A 14,258-nucleotide genomic window follows, 5' to 3' on the forward strand; every position below is an offset into this window, starting at 1 on the left:
CATGTAAACGAACCAAAAACAGGAAGATGAGACCCTAAAAAGGACAGAATCCTCACGCATGTCGATTTTTCTTGTCATAGTCGCGAGTTTGCCCATGACAGGCATCAGACGCGCGTCTCAACGCAGCAGATCATTTGTGTGTGACAGATGGATTCCCGTTGCCGTTTTGACTACTTTACACATTTTACAAGCTCTTCACAAGTTCCCAGCTGGCCAAAATACCATCATATGCAGGCTACGCACACACAACAGGCGCATTTACCTCAGCACAGCATTGTTTTGGATGTTCGGTAAGTTCCGTCTCAAAATAGGCAATACGTCATAAAATCCGACCAATCACGTTGTGAATGTATCCCTATGCCTTTAGGTTCGGTGATAAAATTGTCAATCTGAACGCTAATCGGAACAGGACTAAATGTTTTTTTTTCTTTTTGGTCCGGACCAAATGAACCAAACGAACCGAACTACAAGTGTAAACGCACCCTAAAAGAAGCAAATAGAAGGAAAAAATGTGTGAAAAAAAGTCTGAATTCTACGGTGGCCCAGTAGTGCACAACACAATGAAATAAAAAAAAATAAAAAAAGCAAATATAAGTTCACAACACAATGAAATCAAACCAGTGTTGCCAACTAATGTTCAGGGAAGTTGCTAAAGACGGGTGGATTTGTTGCTAAAGTTGCTAAATGATGTTGTGAGATGACGTCATCACGTAACCATGACGCAAAACTGCATTATTGTGTAGAATACACATAAAAATATGATTTGAAATCAACTGTTAATTTAGATTTGTTCGTAATGTAAATATTATAATATAAATATATATTTATAATAATAAACCTATTTTATTTGTAAAAGTAATATAAACAACATCTTTTTGATCAGATATTTTTATTTTTAAATACAACATTGAATTATTGAACAGTTACACATTTTTGAACAATTACATTTTCTTATTTTCTTATTAACTAATAAAACTACACATTTTGAACAATTATAGTTTGAAGCAGTGTATTGGTAGTTAGTTAAAAATAGGGCACAATGTACTGTGTTAATATGAAGGAATTATCCGTATTGATTTTTCACAGGTGTTTTACCTGTATTATAATTTACACATTGTATTTTGTGTTGTACGGTTACAACTTTTCTGTTTTTATACAATTTACAGTGTACCTAACTGAACAACAATGATAGGCACAAGCTAATAACATGCTGTATCATAAATGAACAATTATTATTGAACAACTGCAACTATCATCTTAATCCACATACTGGATTGTGTACTGTGTACTGTCATCTTTCTTCAGCTCTCTCCAGGCTGATGTGCTGCTTGACTGGCTGCTGTTCAGTGGTTTCCTCTTTTTGTACTTTAGATTGTTTAAGTCACTTTTCAAAAGATGATAAAAGTTGCCAAATAAATTAAAAAAAAAAGCTCAATTTGTTTCTAGGTGCTTTTAGGTGCTTTGCTAGTCTGAAAAGTTGCTAAATCTAGCAACAAAATTGCTAAGTTGGCAACAATGTTTCTGGTAATCAATTCTGCTGTGATAAAGGTCTATTGGTAAGACTAACTTACTAAAGGTGAAACTGTACCTCCCTGTGTTGGCAAAATTTCACCTGTAGTAAGTCAGTCTTACCAATAGGAACCTACTACACAGAGATGCTGCACATTTTTTAAAGTCAAATTTAAGCCAGGACCAGCATAAACCTGCTCAAACCAGCATCCCAGCTTCAAAACCTACCTTACCAGCATATGCTGTTTTTTCAACAGGGTCAATGTTAACTTATTGTTCATTTAACTTTTGTATAAAATCACATTTGCAATTATTCTAATTTGGGGAAAACTGGACTTTATCGTGTGAGATTGTATAACTACATCATATGATATAATTATAAGACAAAAACTCATCGGGGCAAAAATGCCTGTGTATCTTGAATTTTGAGGGCATATAACTGCAATGTGTCGTCACGAGCCGCAGGGTTTAATTTGGATTTGTCTGTGCATGTTTTTTTTGACTCTTATAGATGGAGTTCACATTGACACGCATTATATGACTGACAGACGGCAACAGTTGGAGTTAAAAATCATCATTTGTGTTCTACTGAAGAAACAAAGTCACCTACATCTTGGATGCCCTGGGGGTGAGCAGATAAACATCAAATTTTCAGTTTTGGGTGAACTATCCCTTTAAGATAAGAGAAAGGGCGGGGTTGACCTTGTTGCTATGGATCATGTCAACATGCTTACTAACTATGATTGACTGATGGGGGAGGAGTCTCTGTCAGTGATTTAATCAGAGAAATATTGTAGAATGAGGTATCATGATACCATATTCAAATAAAGGTTTTAAAATGTAGGCTAAGTGTCACTGAATAAACAAGTATGTGTTCAGCTATTGTCCGCCTCTCACATGTCTGCGTCTCCAGAGACTGAAGAATTAATGTGACAAATGATGTTTTACAAACAAAGTTCAGGAGGAGCACGTTCAAACGGCCTATCTAATCAGCTCAAGAGGAGGTATATATATATATATATATTATATATACATATACATACACACACAGCTGACGTGTAGTTGACCGCAATGTTTCATTCTCCATCATTCAATACATTTTATCTGTACATGAATGAATCTTTATGTTGTCATCACAGATTAAAACCTATAAATCATAATATTTTATCACATTTATGAAGAAAAGGCTCAGCACTCGAGGCTTTATCACTATTGACTCAATGCTGTTCAGTGTCTTTGGGCGGATTGCTGAGGAGAACATCCGACAACAGCCATTTTAGGATTGTTTGTGATTTGGTCTCAGTGACTCAGGAGTCCTCTTGACTACTCCTAATGTTTCACAGATTTAGGAGCTAGTTTTAGCGCTAAAATACTTTGTGAAATACTCTTAGAGCAAAAAATTTGGAGTCCTAAATTTAGGACTGACGTGCCCATTATTTTTAAGAGTTTCTCCTAAATCGGCAAGTTTGGAGCTACTTTTAGCCTTAAGATGTTTTGTGAATACGACCTCTGAACTCTTAAATGGATGGATTAGAACTGGATGTAATGGATCAGTGTGTCTCTCAGCACCATGTTGATATTTGTGCTTAAATGGATAGTTCATTCATGTCATTCCAAACCTGTATGACTTTCTTCTGTGAAACAAAAGATATTACGAAAAATATTTGGGTCCAAACAACATTGGACACCATTATATGGAAGAAACAAAAAACACTTTAGTGCTCCATAGAAAGTGTTACTGGTATGACTTGTATGACTGACTTTTTGAGTTCATATAAAAGTGGACATTGATACAATGATGACACAACCTGAGGATCTGCACTGCTGACCACTGTGTTGAGATTCTCTCATTAATGTGCATCAGAGATCTCTCACACAATGAAGATCTTTTGTGAAGAAAGACTTAATCTTGTTTAAAATTTCCACATTCAAATCAATCACATCACTTCTTAAAATTTGGATCTAATTCAATAAAAGTCTTTTTTTTTTTTTTTTTGTAGGATAAGAATAAGAAACTTGACTAAATTAATTATTATTCAATTAAAATTAATCTGCAACTGCCTGTATTTACAGTTGACTTCATGAAAAAAAAAAAAAATACCACATGACCTTTTTGAGTCTTACAGCTTTGATAAAATAGTTAGAGACACATTTTAATGATTTAACTCTGTACATTAATTCCACTAGAAGGTCTTGTTCCTGACATAGCAGTGTGTTGATTTCTACATCAGTATATATCTGCTATGGCAGCAGTGCAGTGATATGATGAACAGGTCAGAGTTTCTCCATCATTAATATAACACAACTGGAACACTTTTATAATCATATTTTGACACAAGGTCTGTCATATACACTGCTGCTGTTTCACTGAAAGACTTTGTGTTACTCACCACAGACGATAATCCTGAAGAGTCTGAATGTTGAATAAGCACTGGTCTTGATCTCTAGTTTATATAATCCAGTGTGTTCAGGTCTGGTTTCTTCAATGAAGAGAGATCCAGTCTCAGGGTGCAGCGTCATTTGGTCTCTGAATTCATCAGACCATTGAGGGTTCTCACGGTTCTCTCCAGTCATTTCAGCTATGAGTTTCTCTTCAAACTTCCACTGTATTTTATCACCCTTCTGTGTATCAGTACTACACTTCAGAGCGACAGAATCTCCCTTCAGCACTGATTTATTCACTTGACGTCCTGCAGCAGCACAGAAACAGAGAAATATAGATCAGAAATTAGAAACAGAAAACTAACAACATCAGACAACAAAGCATTACTGATCAATTGATCAACATCTCAAATGTTTCATTCACTCAGTTTATGAATATCAGTAATGAACTCAGCTTTCTCTGATTCTACCATATTATAGAAATCTACATGAAGATATAAATGAATTAAATGAGTCGACCTCAAATCTAATGTGTGTTTTGACCAACAGAACAGCCTGAAATCCACACAACAAACATCAGAAACACAGATTTAGTTGAGCTTGACTATTTAAAGATCCTCTTCTAAAAGAAGCAAATACAGGAAAAAATGTGTGAAAAAAGTCTGAATTCTACGGTGGCCCAGTAGTGCACAACACAACAAAATTAAAAAAGCAAACATAAGTTCACAACACAACGAAATCGAACCAGTGTTGCCAACTAATGTTCAGGGAAGTTGCTAAAGACGGGTGGATTTGTTGCTAAAGTTGCTAAATGACGTTGTGGGATGATGTCATCACGTAACCATGACGCAAAACTGCATTATTGTGTAGAATACACATAAAAATATGATTTGAAATCAACTGTTAATTTAGATTTGCTCGTAATGTAAATATTATAATATAAATGTATTTATAATAATATAAACCTATTTTATTTGTAAAAGTAATATAAACAACATCTTTTTGATCAGATATTTTTATTTTTAAATACAACATTGAATTATTGAACAGTTACACATTTTTGAACAATTATATTTTCTTATTTTCTTATTAACTAGTAAAACTACATATTTTGAACAATTATAGTTTGAAGCAGTGTATTGGTAGTTAGTTAAAAATAGGGCACAATGTACTGTGTTAATATGAAGGAATTATCCGTATTGATTTTTCTCAGGTGTTTTACCTGTATTATAATTTACACATTGTATTTTGTGTTTTAGGGTTACAACTTAACAGATCTTGTCCTGGCAGAAAATTACCAGAACCTTTTCTGTTTTTCTGCAATTTACAGTGTACCTAACTGAACAACAATGATAGGTACAAGCTAATAACATGCTGTATCATAAATGAACAATTATTATTGAACAACTGCAACTATCATCTTAATTCACATATGAAGTGTGTACTGTCATCTTTCTTCAGCTCTCTCCAGGCTGACTTTAAAAATAGCTAAATTTGTTTCTAGGTGCTTTGCTAGTCTGAAAAGTTGATAAATCTAGCAACAAAATTGCTAAGTTGGCAACAATTCTTCCGGTAATCAGTTCTGCTGTGATAAAGGTCTATTGGTAAGACTAACTAAAGGTGAAACTGTACCTCCCTGTGTGTGTTGACAAAATGTCACCTGTATTAAGTCAGTCTTACCAATAGGAACCTATACAAGCTTTGGAATTTGAACATGTCTGTTTCTAAATGTTAAAAGTAATTTTAATGAATACAAATTATATATGTTTTTAACCACTTGGTGGAATTGGCAGTCATTCCCATGAGCCATGGTAGTGCGTCAATTCATTCACAGGTATAAATATGCAGCTATAATGGACGTAGATGGTTTTGAATTAATATTTCATGTGGATATACAGTGGTTACATACTGTTAAAACTAATCATGGTATTGATATTGTTGTAAAACTGCCGACTCTGTAGAACAGTGGCAAGGACAACTAACTCTACTGAGCTCTGAAAGCCCCCTAGTGGCTGGGAGCATTTTCATTGTGTTGTGGCTTTATGCTGTTGCGTGGCTTGATTCACTGAAATTTAAGAAGCAAACTTATGTTTGCTTTTTAAATTTCGTTGTTTTGTGCATTACTGGGCCACCGTAGAATTCACCTCAAACAAACAATAATTTGCTCAAAGAGCATCTGACATGTTCCTCTGGTCATTCCCAAATGCCAGAAAAACTTTCACTGTCGATCACAAGACAGATAACAAGCAAACATTAGCCTGTTTCACACTAGACGAGTAAGTGAAGTGTATAAAAGCTTGCAGGAACAGGATGTGAGTGAGTTAAATCATCAGAGAAGCATTCATCACCAGAGAGAAGTCAGCAGTTTCACTGGAAGACGGGTTATAATTTACAAGGTCAAGAATTAAATAACCTATAAATTACAATACGATCAATAACAAGCATTCAGAAAACAGATTGTATAGTGTAGACTAGGACAGACAGGCTGAGACTAAGGAAGTTATAACTGAGCTACTGACAGATTTTGTCATGGAAATGTACTAATTAAAAACAAAAGAGTGAAAATCTCTCTGCAGATCTGGAGATCAGGGGTCGTATTCACAAAACATTTTAGCTCACCTCTAAGAGTTCTCCTAAATTGCAGTAAAAGTTCTTAGCTAAGAGTTTTCTCTTAAAATCTATTCACAAAACTGCTGAGACAAACTTTTACTAACGAAATAGAGAGTCTTGAGCTAAGAGAAAGGGCGGGGTCGACCTCGTCGCTATGGATGATGTCATCACACTTACTAACTATGATTGGCTGATAAGGGAGGAGTCTCTGTCAGTGATTTAATCAGAGAAATATTGTAGAATGAGGTATCATGTTTCCATATTCAAATAAAGATTTGAAAATGTAGGCTAAGTGTCACTGAATAAACTAGTATGTGTTCAGCTATTGTCCGCCTCTCACATGTCTGCGTCTCCAGAGACTGAAGAATTAATGTGACAAATGATGTTTTACAAACAAAGTTCAGGAGGAGCACGTTCAAACGGCCTATATATTATATTATATTATATTATATAATATATATATATATATATATATATGTGTGTGTGTGTGTGTGTGTGAATGAATCTTTATGTTGTCATCTTAGATTAAAACCTATAAATCATAATATTTATCACATTTATGAAGAAAAGGCTCAGCACTCGAGGCTTTATCACTATTGACTCAATGGTGTTCAGTGTCTTTGGGCGGATTGCTGAGGAGAACATCCGACAACAGCCATTTTAGGATTGTTTGTGATTTGGTCTCAGTGCCTCGGGAGTCCTCATCACTACTCCTAACTTTTCACAGATTTAGGAGCTACTTTTAGCCTTAAGATGTTTTGTGAACACGACCCCTGAACTCTTATATGGATGGATTAGAACTGGATGTAATGGATTAGTGTGTCTCACAGCACCATGTTCTGATATGTGCTTAAAGTCGTCATGAAATCAAAATTGACCCGATTTCCTTTGTTAGTGCATATTACTAGTCTTGTGGTGAACAATTAATCCGTGCAAGTTAATACTCAGAAAAAAATTGTTTGTTGTGGTAATCTTTAATCAAAATCTTAAAAGTATGAAACGCTTAAACCACTCCCTCCAACCGTTAGTCTGCTATGAGCGACAGATGGAGAGGAGGAGCGCTAAAGTAAAACCCTGCCCTCTATTTAATATTCCCTTAACTTGGGAATATGTCACAACACTGGAGAAAAGTCGTTTACAACTTCCCCGGCATGTCTTTATCTTAATCTGTAGCCTACCCTTGCTTTGCCTTGCGTACCGCCACTTCTCACATGCTGCCGGTACTCTAACCTCCACACCGAAACATAGAATCAGGCAATTAATTGTATAAATCATGCGTTCGGAGCTTTTATAAGCATGAGTGACGCAGGCGCGTTCACCAGCACGCTCCAAAAGTGTGATAAGATTTGCGCAAGCCTTTCCTATGATAAAATGTGAAACCCATTTGAATTCTATTGAGAATGTAGTAAAACTCTATGGAGAAAGTCAAACATGATCTAGAGACAGCCACTAAAAAGACTGATGAAAAGAGGGGAAAACATGATGATGTTCCTGCAAGCTTTTTAAACTTCTCATGACCACCTTTACTAGAATTTATCACGTTCTGTTGTATTTACTGTGGTACATTTGAACTAACTTGTTGAAGAATTTATAATATATAGTCTATTAAGGGAATAGATTTAAAAAAAGAGAAAAAAAAGTTAACATTGCCCTAAGCAGGCAATGAGGAGTCATCAGTGGTCTAGCTGTAATTATATCCTTATTATAACAAATGCTGTGTTAAACAATTACAAGAACTACTTTTTCATAAGGCCAAGTACAAGTGAGATTCATGGATCTTCTAGAATTATTGATTAAACATTAGTTTTCCTCATGTGTAAAGTGTGTTCTGCTAATATGACAGATATGCCCATTAGGAAAAACCTGGCTGTATTTCAAGAATAAACATGTTCAGTATAAGAGCATTTTAAATAGATAGTTTGACTTCCCATGGCACTTTGTAAACAAGTAATTGTTAACTATAGGCTGTTACTTTACTGCCGTTATGTTCTCAACCAACTTTGCATGTTTGGGACATTTTGCAAAAATAAAGCAACAAACAAATAAATAAACCTCACGAGGGAGGAGGGAGCAACCGAGGGAGACAACGAGTCCCCCATCCCAAAAGGAAGTGAACAAAATAGAGTAAATTACCTTTGAAAGTAACTTGATACTTCAAATAAAGATTGTCAATTACATCGTTACACCAGTAGGTGGCAACAAATGATTGTTAAAAATGTATTTGTCATTGAATCATTCATTGCAAAGAAGTGTTCAAAAACGTTGATTCATCTATGAAACAAGTGACATCTTTATAATTGAGTCATTGAATCATTTATTCAAACCGATTTAAAAAAAAAAAAAATTCATTCAAAATAATTAATGGTTTTTGTAAATAGCCTGCAGCAAATAACATTTTGTCAGAATCTCTAGTAAATTACATGTTATTTTTGTAGTTGTCTATTCAGAATCATGGGAGAATTGTGAACACTATTTAAAAAAAAAATGATTCTCAATTTATTGAGTAAAAACAGCATGGGGGGGGGGGGGGGGGGTATTAATTATTTCAGGGAATATAAGGAATATAAGGCAATGTTTTAAAAAACTCCATGTCTATGGTAACAAAACAAAAAGTTTTTATAAAATGATAATCAGCACATTTCAACCTCTTTAACCATTGTTTAAGAAAAGGGATGAGTGAATATTATATTTTCTAGATACATTATTATCCAAATTATTTTGCTTTTTAGAATGCACATCAGCTTCTTTTTCTGTTAAAACTGGATTCCCCTTTAAATGTGTTTAATGGTTGATTTTCAAAGTAAACTAAACTGAGAGGTAGCCATCCAAAACATTCAGTTTTATTTAACCTGAGGACAAATGTATTTAAAATGTTTGTGACCTGTTCAATTCAGTATGCACCATATGCAAATTCCTAGACAATGCATCTTTAATTTGGCCAAAATCAAACAGGTAATTTTCTCCAAGCAGAGATTCTGTTGAATGAACATGTTTGTGCCACACACAGTTGATAAATGTTGTTCATTGACCTTTCATGTGTCTGCTTGATAATTAAGAAAATATTGTTTGGAGGTAACATGAAATAGGCCTGTTTAATGTTAGCATATTATATAATTATATGCTTTCGATATAGAGTCCCCCCAGTGAATCTCAGCCATTTCCAGCCCTGATTATAACAAACGCCTGCAGTGGCGCCAGTGGCCTGACGATTGTTTTTACACTTTACAACGCGATCTAATCCTTGTTTAATATTTGCTTACAACATTTATTTCAACTGTCCAATTAATCCTTAATATTTGGCCATTTCTTTACGACAGAAATGCTACAACCACTGTAATTTCTTGAACAAGAACATGTGGACTTAAACGAGGGCTTAAACTTTTATTTTGAAATCGCGACGAGCAGTTACACATTTCACCAAGTAGAAACATACTGTATAACGTTGCTAAGGTTTATTGACGACTTACCTTACAAATCTGATTAAACGTTAAAAGCAATCCAAGCTCACAGCATATTCAGAGATGGAGTTTGAGACGCTCCACTCATGTATAACAGTTCACGTGAAGCTGCATTTACTGTGAAAGGAGCCGCACGAGACGCACTAGACACGTGTATAAATAATTACAGCGCATATATATTAAACCTGCAGCACACACATTTGTTTAATTAATTCACAACCTTTGTAAAGTCACAATAACATTATGCTTTATTATTTTTACACGGGTTTAATATCGTGCAGCCTTAGAAAACTGTCTAATAATGTGTTTCATGGATTCTCCACTTCCGGTATTTTACCAGTTACTCGACACGCGCAAATTGAAATCGAGGATTTTTTTTTTTTTAAAAATCGAGTAATTGAATTTCATCGATGAATCGTTACAGCCCTAAGTCACACCAGTAACACTGAGTTCATATAAAAGGGTCATTCTCACGACACACCCTGAGGATCTGCACTGCTGACCACTGTGTTGAGATTCTCTCATAAATGTGCATCAGAGAGCTCTCACACAATGAAGATCTTCTGTGAAGAAAGACTTTTGTTTCAGATTTCCACATTCAAATCAGTCACATCACTTCTTAAATGTTAAGGAGTTGAACTAGGATTGTATTCTAAGGTGGTTCTGATGTCTCTAGCTTTGCTCTTGGTGTGTCGATCAGAACACAGGAATGGATCAAGGCACTCAGATTAACTCAAAGGGGTTTACTGAACACTGAAGATGTGTATGGAGAGGTACATGAGTGGGAGGTCGAGAATTTGTGGGTAGGTGTGGTACTACAATGAAACATAAATAAAGAAATAATCAACATAACATGACTGTTATATAAATTAAATCACATTACACATTAAATTACACTATAAAATGTTATAGTATACATAGCTACAGTATAGAGTATTAACTTTCTGTGGAAAAATACTATGCAATATGGCGCTATCATCGTTCATGTAAACATAACCGGCACATTGAAACCGAAAGTGTCCTTATACTGGCAATAAATATCACACAACGCACCATACAGTACTCCCATATAAACTTGACATGAATAACTCTCAGCATAGTAGCACTGCGACATGATTAAACATATACGGAAAAGGGTGAAGAAATCACAAACTGCGATATTATAATCGTGAACACACAGCACGTGAACGCGCCGAACGCGCTAGTTTGCTTTAACACTGTTCATTCTGATTAACTCAATAACTGCGGAGAAATACCAAATTGACCTGTAATCACATACTACGATTAACAAAGATTATCTTATGATTAGAACGGGTACTCACAATCAATCACAGACGCACACAATAACACACAAATTGAGGTTATTTCCCGGTCCCAGGCAAGTTTGTCTCTCGCTTCATTCGGCTGCGTCATGGTGATGACTGACAGGTGAGCTAAGTCCCGCCTTTCCAAATTTTCCATTAAAATTTGGATCAAATTCAATAAAAGTCTTGTGGGTTTGGGGCGACATGAGGGCATTTTTGGCTGAACTATCCTTTAAGAACGACACAATACTGATCTAAAATAAAATTATAATTACAATGAAAGTAAATATTTCACTCACCAGAAACAGTAACACTGAATATCTTGAATGAGGATTTGCCATTTCTGATGATCTTTAGTTTGTATTCTCCAGTGTGGTCAGTTTCGATTTTCTTGATGGTGAGATCTCCAGTCTGACGATTCAGATCCACATTGTCTTTAAATCTAACATCACTGCACTCAGACTCTTCTTCACACTTCTCTTCTGTGTTTTTATCTATAGGACTGTTGTCATCTCCAAACATCCAGAATATCTTATCTCCTGTCTGTATTTTAGTATTGGCACGTAGAGTCACATCCGTCCCCTCCATCACTGACACTGACTTCTGTTCATCTGTCAAAGAAACAGAGAAAAATACAGAAATCAGAACCAGAAAACCAACAGCAGCAGAAATAAACAGAAGAAACACTGACATATCACACCTGACATACTGGATCACAAACATATCATTTACTCTATTTTAAGTTGAAAAGAGTTCAACTTCTCATTGTAGAAATCTGAATGTAAGTATAAATCTCTACACCTCATGTGTGTTTCACTGATGAAACTGTGTTGAACTCCAGTCTGTGTTTCTAAGAGTAAAAATCCACTCAAATGACATGAAATATGAGTGTGTTGAATTGAGTTTGTGTGAAGAAACGTTTCTGAATGTTTGATTTGTGATCAGATAATGACTGTACTGCAGTTCAATAATGATCAGGAATAATGAGGAGGATTGTGACTGATAAAGTTGATCAAACAATCCTGCAGACAGAAGCAACACAGTCTGTGTGAAGAACAGTTTCAGAACAGACAACAGCATATGAAAGAAGACTGTCTGAAGCTGCTTCATTGAGGAACCAGATCTGTCTAAAACACCAGAAACCAGAAATTAATCTGCAACTGCCTGTATTTACAGTTGACTTCATGAAAAAAAAAAATACCACATGACCTTTTTGAGTCTTACAGCTTTGATAAAATAGTTAGAGACACATTTTAATGATTTAACTCTGTACATTAATCCCACTAGAAGGTCTTGTTCCTGACATAACAGTGTGTTGATTTCTACATCAGTATATATCTGCTATGGCAGCAGTGCAGTGATATGATGAACAGGTCAGAGTTTCTCCATCATTAATATAACACAACTGGAACACTTTTATAATCATATTTTGACACAAGGTCTGTCATATACACTGCTGCTGTTTCACTGAAAGACTTTGTGTTACTCACCAAAGACGATAATCCTGACGATAATCCTGAATGTTGAATAAGCACTGGTCTTGATCTCTAGCTTATATAATCCAGAGTGTTCAGGTGTGGTTTGGTGAATGGTGAGAGATCCAGTCTGAGGGTCCAGCTTCATTTGGTCTCTGAATTCATCAGACCATTGAGGGTTCTCACGGTTCTCTCCAGTCATTTCAGCTATGAGTTTCTCTTCAAACTTCCACTGTATTTTATCATCATTCTGTATTACAGCATTATAGTTCAGAGTGACAGGACGTCCCTTCAGCACTGATGTCTTCACTTGACGTCCTGCAGCAGCACAGAAACAGAGAAATAGAGATCAGAAATTAGAAACAGAAAACTAACAACATCAGACAACAAAGCATTACTGATCAATTGATCAACATCTCAAATGTTTCATTCACTCAGTTTATGAATATCAGTAATGAACTCAGCTTTCTCTGATTCTGCCATATTATAGAAATCTACATGATGTGAGTGGATGCAGATCTGGAGATCAGGATGTGAGTGAGTTAAATCATCAGAGAAGTCCTGCATTCATCACCAGAGAGAAGTCAGCAGTTTCACTGGAAGACGGGTTATAATTTACAAGGTCAAGAAATAAATAACCTATAAATTACAATAAGATCAATAACAAGCATTCAGAAAACAGATTGTGTAGTGTAGACTAGGACAGACAGGCTGAGACTGAGGAAGTTATAACTGAGCTACTGACAGATTTTGTCATGGAAATGTACTAATTAAAAACAAAAGAGTGAAAATCTCTCTGCAGATCTGGAGATCAGGGGTCGTATTCACAAAACATTTTATCTCACCTCTAAGAGTTCTCCTAAATAACAGTAAAAGTTCTTAGCTAAGAGTTTTCTCTTAAAATCTATTCACAAAACTGCTGAGACAAACTTTTACTAACGAAATAGAGAGTCTTGAGCTAAGAGAAAGGACGGGGTCGACCTTGTTGATATGGATGATGTCATCACACTTACTAACTATGATTGGCTGATGGGGGAGGAGTCTCTGTCAGTGATTTAATCAGAGAAATATTGTAGAACGAGGTATCATGTTTCCATATTCAAATAAAGATTTTAAAATGTAGGCTAAGAGTCACTGAATAAACTAGTATGTGTTCAGCTATTGTCCGCCTCTCACATGTCTGCGTCTCCAGAGACTGAAGAATTCAAGTGACAAATGTTCAGGAGGAGCACGTTAAAACGGTCTATCTAATGGGCTCGAGAGGAGGAAAATATATATATATATATATATATATATATATATACACACACACACACACACACACACACACACAGCTGACGTGTACTTGACCGCAATGTTTCATTCTCCATCATTCAATACATTTTATCTGTACATGAATGAATCTTTATGTTGTCATTGTAGATTAAAACCTATAAATCATAATATTTATCACATTTATGAAGAAAAGGCTCAGCACTCGAGGCTTTATCACTATTGACTCAATGGTGTTCAGTGTCTTT

The 14,258-nt window shown here is 35.5% G+C and overlaps 2 protein-coding genes across 19 annotated transcripts in view; one reads left to right on the forward strand and one right to left on the reverse strand.

Moving 5' to 3' along the window:
* LOC127508063 (uncharacterized) overlaps positions 1 to 14,258 on the forward strand; it is a 292,618-nt gene that overhangs the window by 199,718 nt on the left and 78,642 nt on the right. The window lies entirely within an intron of this gene.
* LOC127508050 (uncharacterized) overlaps positions 1 to 14,258 on the reverse strand; it is a 383,187-nt gene that overhangs the window by 178,786 nt on the left and 190,143 nt on the right. For 12 of the 17 annotated variants that reach the window (XM_051885600.1, XM_051885607.1, XM_051885599.1 and 9 more), the window contains 3 exons: positions 12,754 to 13,056; positions 11,563 to 11,874; positions 3,900 to 4,199 (listed from right to left, as the gene is read on the reverse strand). The exons of 2 other annotated variants lie outside the window; for them this stretch is intronic. In XM_051885600.1, the coding sequence (XP_051741560.1) occupies positions 3,900 to 4,199; positions 11,563 to 11,874; positions 12,754 to 13,056 (915 nt within the window). The remainder of the gene's footprint in view (positions 1 to 3,899; positions 4,200 to 11,562; positions 11,875 to 12,753; positions 13,057 to 14,258) is intronic. 3 more of the 17 variants (XM_051885611.1, XM_051885597.1, XM_051885602.1) reach the window with 3 other exon arrangements.

Source organism: Ctenopharyngodon idella, chromosome 3, assembly GCF_019924925.1.
Source record: "Ctenopharyngodon idella isolate HZGC_01 chromosome 3, HZGC01, whole genome shotgun sequence".
NCBI lineage: Eukaryota > Metazoa > Chordata > Actinopteri > Cypriniformes > Xenocyprididae > Ctenopharyngodon > Ctenopharyngodon idella.